The sequence below is a fragment of the Macaca mulatta genome, chromosome 19, assembly GCF_049350105.2.
Source record: "Macaca mulatta isolate MMU2019108-1 chromosome 19, T2T-MMU8v2.0, whole genome shotgun sequence".
NCBI lineage: Eukaryota > Metazoa > Chordata > Mammalia > Primates > Cercopithecidae > Macaca > Macaca mulatta.
This window is the reverse complement of record NC_133424.1, coordinates 64,588,666-64,607,501: the sequence shown is the minus strand read 5'-3', so window position 1 is coordinate 64,607,501 and position 18,836 is coordinate 64,588,666. Positions and strand designations below refer to the sequence as shown.

Below are 18,836 nucleotides of genomic sequence, written 5' to 3'. Positions count from 1 at the left end.
GGTACCATGGCTCATGCCTGTTATCCAGCACTTTGGGAGGCTGAGGCAGGTGGATCACCTGAGGTTGGGAGCTTGGGAGCAGCCTGAACAACATAGAGAAACCCCGTCTACTAAAAATAAAAAAAAAATTAGCTGGGTGTGGTGGTGCATGCCTGTAATCCCAGCTACTTGGGAGGCTGAGGTAGGAAAATCACTACAACCTGGGAGGCAGAGGTGAGCCAAGATGTGCCATTGCACTCCAGCCTGAGCAACAAGAGCAAAACTCTCTCTCAAAAAGAAAGACGAAAGAAAGAAGAAAGAAAGAAAGAAAGAAAGAAAGAAAGAAAGAAAGAAAGAAAGAAAGAAAGAGAGAGAGAGAAAGAAAGAAAGAAAAGAAAAAACCATCTGTCTGGGGGTTTCTGCCCTTGTTCTAAGTCTTGTGAATATCATTTTTGAAGGTTGCCAATAAAAAAAGTTATTTTTCAGAAAAACGAGACTGCAGTCTGTATGGAAAACAGTATCATGGGACATTTCCTCAACTCAAGATCACCCACCAATTCATAAAGGACCATCATACATTCTGGTGAAAGACATAAAGATTCCCCCAGGGGTAGAGAATGAGGCAAGGAAGTCCACTCTTATCACTACTATTCTACACAGTATGAAAAGTTCCAGCCAGTGAAATAAAGGAAGAAAAGGAAATTAAAGTTACAGGCTGGATGTGGTATCTGAGGCCTGTAATCGCAGCACCTTGGGAGATTCATGAAGAATCACAGAACTGTGGACCCATATTAGATATGTTACCTACAGAATTGTAGAAGAATACATTTTTCTTCTTTTAAGCCAATCACTGTGTGGTAGCAATGAGGAAGGAGGGTGGCTTGAGGACAGGAGAAAAAAAATAGTGTACTCTCAGAAAATATGGTTGCACAGGTCATCCCTGTAACCTGTTACTGGATATGTTTTCATATCCTCATCCCTGTAACATGTGTTACTGGATATGTCAAAAGGGAGTCTGCAAATGTGATCTAGTTAAGGATCTTTAGATAGACATTATCCTCGATTATATGGTCAAAGTGATAGAACCACAAGGTTCAATATCAGAAGGATGCAGGTAGACCCTGAGGGACAGTGGTGATCTGTTGCAAATAGAAAGATAAAGCCAATTTTATCTCGCCTTTAAAAATAGAGGAAGCAGGCCGGGCGCTGTGGCTCACGCCTGTAATCCAGCACTTTGGGAGGCCGAGGCAGGCGGATCCCAAGGTCAAGAGATCGAGACTATCCTGGTTAATGTGGGGAAAGGAAAGAGATCAGCCTGTGACTGTATCTATATAGAAAGATGTGGGGAAAAGAAAGAGATCAGCCTGTTACTGTGTTTATATAGAAAGAAGTAGACATAAGAGACTCCATTTTGTTCTGTATTTGAGATGCTGTTAATCTGTGACCCTACCCCCAACCTTGTCCTTGCAAGAGACATGTGCTGTGGTAACTCAAGGTTTAATGGATTTTGGGCGTGCAGGGTGTGACTTTGTTCCTAGAAAAGCTAGGTATTGTCCAAGGTTTATCCCCATGTGATAGGATGAAACAATGTTGCTAAAAGGTTTATCTCAAGGCACAGGATTTTCCTTTAAACTTATTCATGTCACAGATCCTTGTTCTTATGTCTTACTGCTAATTTCCTCCCTAAAAATGATCCTATTGTCCTGCCACTCCCTTATCTTTAAGATGGTAAAGATAATTATCTATAAATACTAAGGGAACTCAGAGGCCGGTGCCGGCGTGGGTCCTCTGTAAGCTGAGCGCCGGTCCCCTGGGCCCCCACTTTTCTTTCTCTATACTTTGTCTCTGTGTCTTATTTCTTTTCTCAAGTCTCTCGTTCCACCTAACGAGAAACACCCACAGGTATGGAGGGGCAGGCTACCCCTTCAGAAAGAAGTAGACATGAGACTCCATTTTGTTCTGTATTTGAGATGCTGTTAATCTGTGACCCTACCCCCAACCTTGTCCTTGCAAGAGACATGTGCTGTGGTGACTCAAGGTTTAATGGATTTTGGGCTGTGCAGGATGTGTCTTTGTTAAACAAGTGCCTGAAGGCAGCTTGCTGGTTAAAAGTCATCACCATTCTCTTAATTTCAACTACCCAGGGACACGTACATGGCCAAACGTCGCAGGGACCTCTGCCTAGGAAAGCTAGGTATTGTCCAAGGTTTCTCCCCATGTGATAGGATGAAACAATGCTGCTGAAAGGTTTATGGAGATGTTTGCATATGCATCTCAAGGCACAGCATTTTCCTTTAAACTTATGTCACAGAGATTTATGTTCATATGTCTTACTGCTGATTTCCTCCCTACAATGATCCTATTGTCCAGCCACTCCCTTACCTTTAAGATGGTAAAGATAATTATCAATAAATACTAAGGGAACTCAGAGACCGGTGCCGGCGTGGGTCCTCTGTAAGCTGAGTGCCGGTCCCCTGGGCCCACTTTTTCTTTCTCTATACTTTGTCTCTGTGTCTCATTTCTTTTCTCAAGTCTCTCGTTCCACCTAACGAGAAATGCCCACAGGTGTGGAGGGGAAGGCCACCCCTTCAGGTTAACATGATGAAACCCTGTCTCTACTGAAAATACAAAACATTATCTGGGTGTGCCTGTAGTCCCAGCTACTCGGGAGGCTGAGGAAGAGAATCGCTTGAATCGGGGAGGTGGAAGTTGCAGTAAGCCAAGATCACGCCACTGCACTTCATCCAGGGACACAAGAGTGAAACTCTGTCTCAGAAAAAAACAGGGAGGAAGTGGACTATAAGTCAGAGGATGTAAGTGGCCTCTGGAACCTATAAAGGGTAAGGAAATAAATTCTTCCCTGGAGATTCATGAAGAATCACAGAACTGTGGACTCATATTAGATATGTTACCTACAGAATTGTGAAAGAATAAATCTTTGTTTTAAGCCAATCACTGTGTGGTAGCAGTAAGAATCTGATGAAATAATTTTATGTAGAAAATTCCAAAAAATCTACAAAAATCTCTAAACAAGAAAAATGTAAAGGTGGCAAGGTGTAAGATCAACATACAGCAATCTTGTATATTTCATCAGCCAGGCATGGCAGCTCACGCCTGTAATCCCAGCACTTTGAAAGGCCAAGGCAGGTGGATCACTTGAGTGCAGGAGTTTGAGACCAGCCTGGGTAACATGGCAAAACCCTGTCTCTACAAAACACGAAAATTAGCAGGCCATGGTGGCACGCACCTGCAGTCTCAGCTACTCGGGCAGCAGGGGTGGGAGGATCACTTAAGGCTCTAGGACACAGGTTCCACTTAGCTGACATCGTTCCACTGCACTATACCCTGGTGACAGAGTAAGACCTTGTCTCAAAAAAATAATAATCTTGCATATTTCTGTACACTAGCAATTTACACATGAAAGCTGATATTAAAAATAAAATACCATGTATGATTGCTCCATTAAAAATGTAGGTCAGCCGGGCATGGAGGCTCATGACTGTAATTCCAGCACTTTGGGAGGCCAAGGCGGGCAGATCACTTGAGGTCAGGAGTTTGAGACCAGCCTGGCCAACATGGTGAAACCCCATCTCTACTAAAAATACAAAGATTAGCCACAGTGATGGTGTGTGCCCGTAATCCCAGCTAATTGGGAGGCTGAGGGAAGAGAATTGGTTGAACTCAGGAGACAGAGGTTGCAGTGAGCCAAGACCACATCACTGTACCCCAGCCAGGCCAAAAGTGAGATTGTGTCTCAAAAAAAAAAAAAAAAAAAAAAAAAGTCAAAGAAATACGTGTCAAAATATTCACAGAACTGTTATGTTAAAACTAAAAATGCTGATGAAGGAAACCAAAGACACCAAATACAGACACATATACAATGTACATTTATTGGAAGATTCTACTGAAAGCAATATGAAATTATACCAAATTGACACATAGGATTAACACATTTCCTAATCAAGGCATTCTGCAGATACTAACAAAGTTATCCAATTATGTAGAAAGGCAATGAAACAAACAAAAAACCCCAAACCCCGAAATCTAAAATAGCTAAAACATCCAAATCAAAACAGAAAGACTGAAATCACTTCATGTGATTTTAAGTCTTCTAACATAGTAAAAGCACTTTTTTCCTTTTTCATATTTACAGGAAACCTAGTTTGTACTTCCCATTGTCTTGTGTTGCATACTAATGTCACAACATTTTCTTTCCAAACAACAGCCACATTTATGTGGCCTCTAAATTTTCACTCAAGTAACACACTGAAGAAACGTATTAAACAAGTAATCTGGGCTGCAATTTATAAAAAAGATTTTTAGTGGCCGGGCGCTGTGGCTCAAGCCTGTAATCCCAGCACTTTGGGAGGCTGAGACGGGCGGATCACGAGATCAGGAGATCGAGACCGTCCTGGCTAACACGGTGAAACCCCTTCTCTACTAAAAAATACAAAAAACTAGCCAGGCGAGGTGGTGGACGCCTGTAGTCCCAGCTACTCGGGAGGCTGAGGCAGGAGAATGGCATAAACCCGGGAGGCGGAGCTTGCAGTGAGCTGAGATCTGGCCGCTGCACTCCAGCCTGGGCGACAGAGCGAGACTCTGTCTCAAAAAAAAAAAAAAAAACACTAGCTGGGCGAGGTGGTGGACGCCTGTAGTCCCAGCTACTTCGGAGGCTGAGGCAGGAGAATGGTGTGAACCCGCGAGGCGGAGCTTGCAATGAGCGGAGATCATGCCACTGCACTCCAGCCTGGGCGACAGAGCGAGACTCCCTCTCAAAAAAAAAAAAAAGATTTTTAGTGTAACTCATATAAAGAAGCACAAAATAAATTTTTTCGAGACAGTGTCTCCTTTTGTCATCCAGACTGGAGTACAGTCGTACAATCAAGGAAGACTGCAGCCTCAACCTTCTGGGATCAAGCGATCCTCCTACTGCAGCACCCCTAAAAAGTTGAGACCACAAGTGTGCGTGACTCCACCCGGCTATTTTAAAAATTTTTTTGTAGACATGAGCTTTTGCTCTGTTGCCGAGGCTGGTCTTCAACTTCTGGGCTCAAGTGATTTTTCCCACCTTGGCCTCTCGAAGTGCTGAGGTTACAGGTGTGAGCCACCCCACTCAGCCCGAAAAAAATTGCTTCATACCATAATCTGACAACATTTCCACAGCTTTTGGCAAAATGCTCTTCTAGTAAAATCTTATCTATTGTATAATAAATATATATCAATAAATATTTGAACAAATACTGATTTTATAATAAACACTTTTGTACAATAATTTTCATGGAACTAGGGTAAAATATATCTCAGGCAACTTCATTGGACACTTTACTAAACAGTAATTCACAAGCATTTTCAACAATCACAGGTGCAGTGAAACCTACATGTCCAGCCAAGAGGAATGTAACCAGCTATCACCACAAAGAAAATTGGGGTCTTTCCCAACCAAGAAGTGCTCCCTCATTTGGCACCGAGTGGAAGTTCAAACCACAAGTATGTACCCAAATCCCAGCCTTACCCTTCAACAATCATAACACCCAAAGTAGTCACCTATCCCAGTTCTTTCATGACATTTTTGGACTAACTGGGGAAGTCTAACCTGCTTTCCTCAGAAAGCCTTATTATGTAATAAACATTCTCAGACCACTTCAGTACATAGCATCATCATTCCCAATATCCAAGTCAAACCTTAGGTGGACGTCAAACAAGTTCTAGTGGAGGCCAGGTGCATGGCTCACGCCTGTAATCCTAGCACTTTGGGAAGCTGAGGTGATTTGAGTCCAAGAGTTGCAGTCCAGCTGGGCAACACTGTGAAGCATCTTTAACAAAAAACAACCCAAAATTAGCTGGGTGTGTTGGTGTGCGCCTACAGTCACAGCTATTCATAAGGCTAAGGTAGGAGGATCACTTGAGCCGGGGAGGTTGAGGCTGCAGTGAACCCTAATTGTGCCACTGCACTCCAGCCTGTGCAAGAGACCTTGTCTCAAATTTTTTAAGAAATTTTTTTCAAGGTTCTAGTGGAGTGGGCAAAAGTTCAAACTACCACAAAGGTTGTGAGCGTGAATATATGAAGTTCCAAGTTAAAATACCAAACAAAGCAAAACACAATTCCCTTCAGTGTGTCCACCCTTACGAGGAAATTTATGAACATTAATAATTTCAAATTATGTCACTGAGCACAAGAACAAAAAAGAGATTGTGTTATACTATTTTTAACCTTATCCCCACATTTTTATCTCATAATATGTCATATTTGTATTTTTGCTTCATAAAAATGAAAGTGTGTGCCATGGGTCTGATTTGGCACACAAGAAAAAGGCACATAGAAATATGATACAGCGAACATTCGCCAATGGCGATGAACACATTTGAGGGTATAGGATGCTGGAATTGCACTGCTATGGGATTTTCACTGTACCCACAGAAGCATTCTAGGGCAGAGTACAGACACAATCATTCAAGTACTAAATATGATTGCTCATATTCACATTTACCTAAGGATATGTACCCAAAGGACATGTTGTTTCATTTCACAACCAGAAAACTTGCTCTGGATGCTCCAATCTTAAAATCCCAATGGTGCACTACTGTGTGCAAGTATCCATCTTCCTGAGGTGGGATGAAATTATGATGGTAGAAAAGACATGATTCGGCGGGCGCGGTGGCTCAAGCCTGTAATCCCAGCACTTTGGGAGGCCGAGACGGGCGGATCACGAGGTCAGGAGATCGAGACCATCCTGGCTAACACGATGAAACTCCGTCTCTACTAAAAATACAAAAAACTAGCCAGGCGAGGTGGCGGGCGCCTGTAGTCCCAGCTACTCCGGAGGCTGAGGCAGGAGAATGGCGCAAACCCGGGAGGCGGAGCTTGCAGTGAGCTGAGATCCGGCCACTGCACTCCAGCCCGGGCTACAGAGCAAGACTCCGTCTCAAAAAAAAAAAAAAAAAAAAAAAAAAGACATGATTCACTCACTTAGGAAAAATGAAACTTTATTAGTACAAACATGAGAGCTACATACATTCTAAATCAAACAGTTGCAATTTATTTTTATTTATTTATTTATTTATTTTGAGACAGAGTCTGGCTCTGCCGCCCAGGCTGGAGTGCAATGGCCGGATCTCAGCTCACTGCAAGCTCCGCCTCCCGGGTTCCCGCCATTCTCCTGCCTCAGCCTCCCGAGTAGCTGGAACTACAGGCGCCCGCCACCTCGCCTGGCTAATGTTTTGTATTTTTAGTAGAGACGGGGTTTCACCGTGTTAGCCAGGATGGTCTCGATCTCCTGACCTCGTGATCCACCCGTCTCGGCCTCCCAAAGTGCTGGGATTACAGGCTTGAGCCACCGCGCCCGGCCAAACAGTTGCAATTTATAATGCCAAGAACTAAATGTGAATCCTACTCAAGAATATGCTGATCTGGCTGGGCTCGGTGGCTCATGCCTGTAATCCCAGCACTTTCAGGCTGAGGCGGATGGATCACCTGAGGTCAGGAGTTTGAGACCAGCGTGGCCAACATGGTGAAACCCCATCTCTACTAAAAATACACACCTGTAATCCCAGCTACTTGGGAGGCTGAGACAGAAGAATTGCTTGAAACAGGGAGGCAGAGGTTGTAGTGAGCCGAGATTGTGCCACCACACTCCAGCCTGGGTGACAAGGGTGAGACTCTGTGTCATATAAAAAAAAGAATATGCTGATCTGGTCATTTTGATTAAACGCTCAACTGTGATATCTGTTCTTTCTTCCATTTCAAAAATGAAGCTGGGCGCAATGGCTCATGCCTGTAATCCCAGCACTTTGGGAGGCTGAGGTGAACGTATCACTTGAGGTCAGGAGTTGGAGACCTGCTTGGCCAACATGGTAAACCCTGTCTCTACAAAAAGTACAAAAATGAACTGGGTGTGGTGGCACACACCTGTAGTCTCAGCTCCTTAGGAGGCTAAGGCAGAAGGATTGCTTGAACCCAGGAGGCGGAGGGTGCAGTGACCCAAGAACACACCACTACACTCCAGCCTTGGCAACAGAGTGAGACACTATCTCGGGGAAAAAAAAAACAAAACTATTTCTCATCAGTCTTTGCTAAACAGCAGCTACTGCTATTCAATGGAGAAAGCGTCTACCTTTTTCCTTGCATTATTTCTACTATATAATCAGACACTAGCAACCTATTACTCTCTTCCCATTAATAACCTATGCCTTAAGATCACAGCATACTCTATTTCATGGTCAGTTGGTGGCAACTGAAGCACTGTGCACTTAGGTCGGGAGAAAGTGTGTTGACTGCAACAGTATGATGATGGTCATCAGAGTTTTATGTTACTCTGCCCACTTCTCCATGCTCTCTAAATCAGACAATATTTAATCTGAAAAGGCAATGTCCTTCTTCATCAGGAAACTGGATAGAAATAATCCTCAGCTAATGAATTCAGTCCTGTCATCCTACTGATTCTTTCCCAGGAACCACAGTGAATGGCCTGTATGGAAGGCACGTGAAGAGATTTTAAAGTCATAAAGTAGCCTTTTCTACGGACCCCAAATAATTGAATTTTTTGTAGCCTGAATAAAACTGGTCATTTACATACCGTTGCACCTTTGATATACATCATGTCATGAGAATCAACATACGTTGACTTAGCATTATTCTGCAGAATGCAATATCATAGATTAATATCAGAGAACTAGAGATTGAGTTCCTTCTTGTGTAAATCCTATCTGTGTTCTATAGTAACGGTCCTTGAATAATGACCCGAGTACACACAATCCATCTGTGTGGTTTCACCCTCCACAGTGATGTGGTGATGTCTAGTGATTTGGCAGGCCTTGATAAAGCCTGTGTCACACACATTTAATTTATGATTTCCAGTTAGTATGGACTCTCTGATGTTGATTAATGCTAGAATTCATGATGATGGTTTGCCATACACAGTTTGTAGGGACTCTCATGAATGAATTCTCTGATGCTGTGCAAGGTCGGAATTGTGACTAAAGACCTTAATGCACAGGGTGCATTTGTAAGGCTTCTCTCCAATATGAATTCTATGGTGATTGGTGAGGGAAGACTTGTGAGTGAAGATCTTGCCACATTCTTTACACTCATGAGATTTCTTCTCAGTATGGATTGCAAGATGGGCAGTAAGGCCTGAACACCCTCGAAATGCTTTGCCACATTTATTACATCTGTAAGGCCTCTCTCCAGTATGAATTATTTGATGTCTTGTAAGGTATGACGCTTGATTAAAGACCTTGCCACATTCATTACATTTGTAAGGCTTCTCTCCTGTATGAATTTTCTGATGGCATACGAGGTTTGAACTCCGACTGAAGACCTTGCCACATTTGTTACATTTGTAAGGCTTCTCTCCAGTATGAATTCTATGATGACTGGTTAGAGAAGACTTGTACCTGAAGACTTTGCCACATTCTTTACATTCGTAAGGTTTCTCTCCACTATGGATTAGAAAATGGGCAGTAAGGTCTGAAAACTCTCTAAACGTTGTGCCACATTTATTACATTTGTAAGGTTTCTCATCAGTATGAATTTTTCGATGTCGTATAAGGTCTGATTTCTGACTAAAGATCTTGCCACACTGATTGCATCCGTAAGGTCTCTCTCTAGTATGAATTCTCTGATGAGAGGTCAGTAAACACTTGCGCCCAAACACCTTGTCACATTCTTTACATTTGTAAGGTTTCCTTCCAGTGTGAATTAGCTGATGGGTTATGAGGCTGGAACGCACTGAAAATGCTTTGCCACATTCTTTACATTTGTAAGGTTTCTCACCAGTATGAACTGTTTGATGTTCTGCTAGATATGAATGGCGACTAAAGACCTTGCCACATTTATTACAACTGTAAGGTTTCTCTCCAGTATGAATTTTTTCATGTCGTACAAGGTGTGCAATTTGATTGAAGACCTTGTCACATTCATGACATTTGTAAGGCTTCTCTCCTGTATGAATTCTTTGATGTTGTGCAAGTTTTGAACTGCTTCGAAAGACCTTGTCACATTCATGACATTTGTAAGGTTTCTCTCCAGTATGAATTCTTTGATGTTGTGAAAGGTTTGAATTGCTACTAAAGAGCTTGCCACATTCATAACATTTGTAAGGCTTCTCTCCAGTATGCATTCTTCGATGTATCACAAGCTTTGAACTGCAACTAAAGACCTTGCCACATTCATTGCACTGGTAAGGATTATCTGCATTACGGATTACTTGATGGTTAGAAAGGCTTGCAGATGCTCTAAAGACTTGGCCAAGCTCATTACATTTATAAGCTTTTTCCCTAATGTGTGCTTTCTGTTTTTGTGGAAGTAATGGAGCATCATCAAAATTATTTCTATGTTTATTTAAAAGGTGGGATTTGACACTGGAAGAAATTTTTTCAAGCAGTGAAACTGAGGAGTTGTCATTGATGAGTTTTTCAATATGCTTAGACCCAGAAATTTTCCTTTCAGCTTGAAATAGCTGCAGATCATTCAGATGTAACTGAGAAGTGAATCCAAGTTGACTTTTACAAGGCTTGTTTCCTGCATTACTTCCCAATTTAGAGCTCCTCTCTAAAACAGAAAGAAAAGAATGGAACTTCAACCCATGATAATGGCATCTTTAGTGTCTGACAGAGGGTCCAGATTCTGCCTCACCTAACTCAGACATTGGTAGGAGTTTCAGCATATTGTGTATATCATGCTGGCAGTGCAGAAAAGAGAAGGAACTGAGGTGATGCATTGGAGCAGTGGGGAATCTGCAGGAGTCAAGAGAATTATGGGTAAATCTGAAAGAGATTATGAGCAGAGAAATACAACAGAAACTGAAAACTTCTGGGAAGAAGCAGGGATGAGCCTCTTAGGGAAAATCAGAAAGCCGAGAGCAGCTGCATAGACATTAATAATGGTACTTCCACAAACCAGAAAAATCACATCCCCAGAAAAGGACTGAGTGTTCCCACATGTAGGAAGCTAAAGGCCCAAGAGATGTGACCAACTCAGCATTCCACTGGAGAATATATGATCAAACAGCATACTGTTTATCATGAATGCAGGATGTGGGCAAACTCAGGACTGTACCTGCCACCAGAAGATTTGCTGAAGGCAATCACTCCCTGGGGCTGTGCTCATTGAAATTATCTACTGGGACATCTAGAGCCTATTGTTTGAAGAATGCAGTATTGCAAGCCTGCTGCAAATTAAGCCACTGACCAATAATCACCACCCCCCTTTCCCTATCTCCTTTACCTAATAAAATGCAAAGGGCTCTAAAGCTCAGGGTCCTTGTTTAATAGAAGCCAGGAGCCCCCAACCCCTTCTTCCAAATATACTCCTTTGTCTTTTATTCTCACATTTGCCCCCTTTGTTCAGACCCCCAAGGTCTGTGCAGGTGGCAACTGGTGACCCAGAACAGGGACTCCAAGGATGTCTACAAGTGGCCTCCGAACACAGGACTTTGAGGACACAAAGAAGGTCCTGCTGGAGCAGAGGAACTGAAATTGACAAGGTGAACACGGAACCCTGGATGAGTATGCTGGCAGCAGATATAAGGTCAGTGCCCTAAAGAGGTACTAAGAGCGATACAAGGTCACTGCTCTAAAGTAGTGGGAACGGTAAGTTTTCTGAATCAGGGTAACATGGGGCAGAATTTCTCTGCTGAAGAAAAACAGTATGTGCAGTTGTTTAATCTATTGAGACAGTCTGGAGCTCAGGTTAATTCACAGACATTAAGCCTCTGTAGGAGATTATTATGCATAACCCATGGTTTCCACAGGCAGGCGCTCTTGATGTGGAAAACTAGCACAGAGCAGAAAGATTAAAAAAGGCTCATCATAAAGGTCTTAAAGTTTATTCTTCTGTCTTCTCCACGTGGAGTCTAGTTTGTACTGTTCTGCCATTATCTCATTATTCTGCTGGGCAGCAGGTTGAGTCTAAAAATCTAAATCTAGCCAGGCGCCGTGGCTCAAGCCTGTAATCCCAGCACTTTGGGAGGCCGAGATGGGCGGATCACAAGGTCAGGAGATCGAGACCATCCTGGCTAACATGGTGAAACCCCGTCTCTACTAAAAAAATACAAAAAACTAGCCGGGCGAGGTCGCGGGCGTCTGTAGTCCCAGCAACTCGGGAGGCTGAGGCAGGAGAATGGCGTGAACCCGGGAGGTGGAGCTTGCAGTGCGCTGAGATCCGGCCACTGCACTCCAGCTTGGGTGACAGAGTGAGACTCCGTCTCAAAAAAATAAAAATAAAAATAAAATAAAAATAAAAATCTGAATCTGTTGTCCCACCCACAGATCCAATTGAAAATAAAAAACAGGAGAGGGAAGATAAAAATTGTTTTTTACCGCCCCCTCCAGTTGCAGGAACAACTGTACCACTTCCTTCGGGAGCAGAAATAGAGACCCCAGTACAAAGAATTTTACACTCTGCTGCCACAGCTGGAGAGCCCTTAGGACCTTGCACTTTTCCTGTTTCCATAAGGCCTGATCCAATCTGCACCAGTTTGTTCATGAAAATACCCTGCTAGAGTTTAGTTGTTGAAGGAATTAAAAACGACTGTAGTTAATAATGGAATACTGAACTCACTCACTTTAGGATTGCTAGAATCCGTATTCGGTGCTATGTGCCTTCTACTTTTTGATGTAAAACATTTTGGCTCAAACTTGTCTGCTAGTGCATATCTGACATGGAATTTAAACTAGCAAGAACTGTGCAGACCAAGCTAGACAGAATCTTGCCGCTTGTCAAGGAGACATTACAGAGGATATGCTATTGGGTAATGACCCTTATTCAGACCTGGAACATTAAATGGCACTCCCAGATCCTGCTTATCAGCAGTGTTCACAGGCTGCTAAATGCATATGGGTCACAATTCCAGAAGTGGGAGTCCCAGTACAATTCTTTTTGCATATCATGCAAGGGTTGTAGGAGCCCTATGCGCAATTTATTGCAAGATTACAAAAGGCAGTGAAGCGTCAAATTCCTCACACTGCTGCTGCCGAAATGTAAACCTTAACTTTAGCTTTTGAGAAGGCAAACATGGATTGCAAATGTGCACTGACACCTGTAAAGTGTACAAAAAACGTGGGAAACTTTCTCAGAGCTTGTCAGGATGGAGGAACTGAGCTTCATCACTCTTCAATGTTAGCTGAAGCATGGCTAATTTAGTACTTGACAAATCTAAAAGCAGCAAAGGATCAAACCCTAAAGTGGAAAAATGTTATACCTGCAGAAAAACCAGACATTGAAAAAAGGAATGCCGCCAGATTTCAGGACAGAAAGGACCTTACAATGCAGTGCCCCCATCCAGTGGAAAAAACGGCAGGGCTCTGTCCTCACTGTAACAAACGAAATCACTGGGCTAATCAGTGCCACTCAAGATTTCATCAGAATGGCACCCCGCCCCCCTAGGTTGGGAAACAAGAAGGGGGCCTGGACCCAGGCACCTCAAACAATGAGGTCATTCTCAGTTCAGACCACAACCCCATTTCAGGGGTGGGTCCCAGGAGAAACATTGATTCTCACCCCAGAAACACCAGGAAGTACAGGATTAGATCTCCCAGTCAGAGAAATAACAGTAGTTGGTGGAGACAAACCCACCAAAATTCCCACTGGCATTTGAGGACATTTACCAACAGGATACATGGGACTAATTTTAGGCAAAAGCCGCCTTAACTTGCAAGGCATCACTGTAGTCCCAGGACTGATTGACTCCGATTATGAAGGAGAAATTCAAGTAGTTTTAATGTTATAAGATCTTTGGGTTTTTGAACCGGGAGAATATACTGCTCAGCTATTGCTTAGTCCCTGCAAATTACACCTGTCTTCACAAAACGAGAAATGAGGAAATAAAGGCTTTGGGAGCACAATTACATGGGAAATCTATCCCAACCCACAGCCTCTAACAGACCCACCTGCGTAGTACAAATTAAAGGAAAGAAATTGTATGGGTGAATGGACACAGGAGCTGATGTGTCAGTAATATCCAGTAAAGACTGGCGCCCAGCATGGTCTCTGAGACTAACCTCCACATCCCTAGTGGGAGTAGGAGCAGCTACAAGTGTTCAACAGAGTGCTGAGATTTTACCTTGTCTTGGTCCGGATGGACAAGCACGTACTTTCCAGCCTTATGTTGCAAATACAGCCATCAATTGACAGGGTCAAGACTTACAGCATGGGATATGAGACTTACGAATGAAAACTTTGGTAACCCAGGATTTAAAATGTTGAAGGACATGGGATATCAGAGTAGAAAAGGCTTAGGGAAATTCCTACAAGGAAACCCTAATCCGTTATCAGTAACTGGAAAAACAGAAAAGGGCTAAGACATCAGGATTTCTGACAGGGGTCATTGATATTTCTCCTCCGCCCACTGCCTTACCATTAGAATGGCTTAGTGACAAATCTGTGTAGGTGGATCGATGGCCCCTAACACAGGAGAAGCTAGATTGACTTCAACTGTTGGTAAAAGAACAATTGAACGCAGGACATATACAGCAGTCAGTCCCTGGAATTCACCAGTATTTGTTATTCCAAAGAAGTCTGGAAGATGGTGATTGGGGCATGATTTGAGAGCTATTAATGCACAAATTAAACCAATGGGTGCATTCCAGCAGGGTTTTACCTTCCCCGGCAGCCACAGACTGGCCTCCTGTAGTAATAGATTTCAAGGATTGTTTCTTTACCATTACACGAGAAGGATAAGCCTCAATTTGCCTTCTCTGTGCCTTCTGTTAATCATAGAGAACCTGTTTCTTGCTATCAATGGAAAGTTTTACTTCAAGGCTTGCTTAACAGTCCTACATTATATCAGCATTTTGTGGGAAGAGCATTAGAGGAGCCTCAAAATATGTTTGCCACTGTGTATATCATTCATTTTATGGATGATATTCTTTTGGCCGCTCCTACAGATCAAATTTTACATCAATTATTCAGAGATGTAATGCAAGCTCTTGTTAAATGGAATCCCAAAATTGTTCCAGAGAAAGTGCAAATAACTTCCCCATACCATTATGAAGGAAATATTGTTACAGAGAGGAGTGTACGGCCTCAGAAAACAGTTCTTGGTAAAGACACATTATAGACTTTAAATGATTTTCAACAATTACTAGGAGATATTAATTGGCTACACCCAATGCTAGGTATTGCCACCAATCAACTTACACATCTTTACCAAACCCTGCAAGGAGATTCTTCCTTCAATTCCCCATGGCAATGAAGAGGCTGAAGAAGAATTATGGCTTGTAGAGCAAATGCTTCAGCAGAGAAATGCCTCCTGGCTACAGCTACAGAAACCTTTGCTTTTATTCTCCCTACCCCCTATTTCCTATAGAACTTTTAGGTAGGCCAATGCTTAGATAAATCTGTAACAGTAATACATAAACACAAAGGGGAAGACATAGGGAGCCGATGGCCCGAGAGACGTGACCAACTCAGCATTCCATTGGAGGCTTTATGACCAAACAGCAAACTATTTATCATGAATGCAGGATGTGGGCAAACTCATGACTGCGCCTGCCACCATAAGGTTTGCTGAAAGCAATCATTCCCTGGTGCTGTGCTCATTACCTACTGGGACATCTTGAGCCTATTGTTTAAAGAATGCAGTCTTGTAAGCCTGCTGTAAATCAAGCCACTGACTGACAACCACCACCCCCTTCTCCCTCTATCCTTTACCCAATAAATTGTGAAGGGCTCTAAAGCTCAGGGCCCTTGTTTACTAGAAGCAAGGAGCCCCCTGACCTTTTCTTCCAAATATACTCTATTGTCTTTGTCTTTTATTCCCACATTTGCTCCCTTTGTTCAGTCCCCCAAGGTCCATGCAGGTGGCACCCACATCCTTTACAACAGGTTGATTTGTAAAGGTCTCACCCTGTACAATTCTTAGACAAAGGAACTGGAACAGTCAGTGCAGTGGCTCATGCCTGTAATCCCAGCACTTTGGGAAACCAAGGCAGGCTGGACAACTTGAGGTCAGTAGTTAGAGACCCGGCTGGGCATGGTGGCTGATGTCTATAATCCCAGCACTTTTGGAGGCAGAGATGAGTGGATCACCTGAGATCAGGAGTTCGAGACCAGCCTGACCAATAAGGTGAAACCCCGTCTCTACTAAAAATACAAAAATTAGCCAGGCGTGGTGGTGTGCGCCCAGAGTCTCAGCTACTCAGGAGGCTGAGACAAGACAATTACTTGAATCTGGGAGGTGGAGGTTGAAGTGAGCCAAGATCACACCACTGCACTCCAGTCTGGGCAACAAAGACTCTGTGTCAAACAAGAAGAAAAAAAAAAAAAAAAGAACTGGAAGAAGTGGTTGTTTTAGCAAACCTAAAACAAAAATTACAAGGCCTACATAAGGACATGGAAATATGGCTAAAATTATAATTAAAAAAATTTTTTTTCCACAAACCCGACCTAGAAAAAGGCAGCCTTCTGATTACTTGACAAACTGAAAGCAACTTTTTTTTTTTTTTTTGAGACGGAGTCTCACTCTGTCGCCCAGGCTGGAGTGCAATGGTGCAAGTTCTGCCGCCTCCCAGGTTCAAGCCATTCTCCTGCCTCAGCCTCCCTAGAAGCTGGGACTACAGGTGCCCGCCACCACACCCGGCTAATTTTTTTTTTGGTATTTTTAGTAGAGACGGGGTTTCACCGTGTTCGCCAGGATGGTCTTGATCTCCTGACCTCATGATCCGCCCGCCTCGGCCTTCCAAAGTGCTAGGATTACAGGCTTGAGCCACTGCGCCCAGCCGAAAGCAACTGTCTTAAGATGCTTAACGAGCTAAAACATAAATGAGATAGACAACTAAATGAAATCAGGAAAACAATGCATGAAAAAGAGACTATCATGGCAGGTGCCTGTAATCCCAGCTACCTGTGAGGCTGATGCAGGAGAATCGCTTAAACCCAGGATGGGGAGGTTGCAGTGAGCCAATATCATGCCATTGCACTCCAGCCTGGGCAACAAGAGTGAAACGCCATCTCAAAAAAAGAAAGAGAAACTTGACCATTCTAACTAAAATTAACCCAAATACATTCACACAGAGATATACTATAAAGTAATTATCAAAAGTCAAAAAAAGACAAAGACAAAATATTGACAGTAGCAACAAAAAAGAGACTTGTCAGACAATAGGAAACTGTCAGATTATATGTATTTTCCAGCAGACATCTTCAGGCTAGAAGGCAGTGAGGTGACATACCGACAGTGCTTAAAGAAAAACAGGCAAAAACAGCAATGAAGAATATTACACTTAGCAAATCTCACCTGCAAAAATAAAGGCGAATTTTAGACTTTCCTAAAGAAAGCCTGAGGAAGTTAATTAGTATTCTAGACCTGTCCAAGAAGAAATGCTGAAACGAGGATTCAAGATGAAATGAAAGCACTCTGGATAGGATCTTTAACCCAAACGAAAATATAAAGGTCATCATAGGCAGGGCGCGGTGGCTCATGCCTGTAATCCCAGCAATTTGGGAGGCCGAGGTGGGTGGATCACCTGAGGTCAGGAGCTCGAGACGAGCCTGGCCAACATGGTGAAACCCCATTTCTCCTAAAAATACAAAAACTAGCTGGGCATGGTGTCTGTAATCCCAGCTACTCGGGCGGCTGTGGCAGGAGAATCACTTGAACCCAGGAGGCAGAGGTTGCAGTGAGCCAAGATCCTCCCATTGCATGCCAGCCTGGGCAACAGAGAGAAACTCCATCCCCTAAAAATAAAAATAAAAAGCTCATCATAAAAGGTCAACAAATGATCAAATACAGAAACATGTATTGTTGCACATTTCATTTGTAGCTTGACTTTTAATTCTTTCCTACAATTTAAAAGACACAATCAGGCCAGGTACAGTGGCTCATGCCTGTAATTCCAGCACTTTGGGAGGCCAAGGCAGGTGGATCACTTGAGGTCAGGAATTGGAGAGCAGCCTGGCAAACATGGAAAAAACCTGTCTCTACTAAAAATACAAAAATTAGCTGGGGATGGGGATGGGTGCCTGTAATCCCAGCTACTCAGGAGGCTGAGGCAGGAGAATCACTTGGACCAGGGAGGCAGAGGCTGTAATGAGCCGAGATCAGCCTAGGAGATAGAAGGAGACTCCATCTCAAAAAAAAAAAAAAAAGAAACCACTCTCATTTAAACAGCATTAAAAACATATGTTAATGGGAACATAAAATATATAGGATTAATTTCTGCCAGTAATAACAGAAAGCGAGAACACAGTTGTTAAGCAGAGCTTTGGGTACCTAATCAAAGATAAGCTGTTAATATTTAAAATAGAATGTTTTGGGCTGGGTGAAGTGGCTCACACCTGTAATCCCAAGCACTTTGGGAGGCTAAGGGAGGATAATCACATAAGGCCAGGAGTTCGAGACCAGCCTGCCCAACATGGAAAAATCCCATCTCTATTCAAAGTACAAAAATTAGCCAGGCGTGGTGGTGCACGGCTGTAATCCTAGCTACTCCGGAGGTGGAGGCATGTAATGTTGAAATTAACAAAAGAAAAAAAATGTATTTTTTTTTTTTTTGAGACAGGGTCTCACTCCATCACCCAAGCCAGGGTGCAATGGCGTAATCTTGGCTCACTGCAACCTCTGCCTCCTGGATTCCAGCGATTATCCTGCCTGAGCCTCCTGAGTAGCTGGGATTACAGGCACCTGCCACCACACCCAGTTGATTTTTGTTATTTTAGCAGAGGCAGCGTTTCACCATTATTGGCCAGACTGGTCTTGAACTCCTAGCCTTAAGTGATCTGCCTGCCTCGGCCTCCCAAAGTGCTGGGATTACAGGCATGAGACACCGTGCCCAGACAAAAGAAGAAAAATTTAAAGATCCACAAATATGTGTCAATTAAACAACACACTTTGCTGGTTACAGTGGCTCACACCTATAAT

The 18,836-nt window shown here is 43.1% G+C and overlaps 1 protein-coding gene and 1 long non-coding RNA gene across 11 annotated transcripts in view; one reads left to right on the top strand and one right to left on the bottom strand.

Annotated features, from left to right (window-relative positions):
- Positions 1 to 6,946: 6,946 nt before the first annotated feature.
- The window catches only part of ZNF528 (zinc finger protein 528), a 26,168-nt gene continuing 14,278 nt past the window's right edge, over positions 6,947 to 18,836 (bottom strand). For 4 of the 10 annotated variants that reach the window (XR_013410204.1, XR_013410200.1, XR_013410206.1 and 1 more), the window contains exons 7-8: positions 7,315 to 10,528; positions 6,947 to 6,995 (exon numbers count right to left, since the gene is read on the bottom strand). Coding sequence is in view for 2 of the 10 variants with exons in the window: in XM_001116645.5 (XP_001116645.3) it covers positions 8,910 to 10,528 (1,619 nt within the window). In the remaining 8 variants the exon portion in view is untranslated. Of the gene's footprint in view, positions 10,529 to 18,836 lie in introns of all 10 variants that reach the window. The other 6 variants (XR_013410203.1, XR_013410199.1, XR_013410205.1 and 3 more) reach the window with 2 other exon arrangements.
- On the top strand, positions 13,043 to 18,476 carry LOC144337332 (uncharacterized). Its single transcript, XR_013410306.1, has 2 exons — positions 13,043 to 16,457; positions 16,917 to 18,476. It is a non-coding gene; the product is annotated as an uncharacterized LOC144337332 (long non-coding RNA).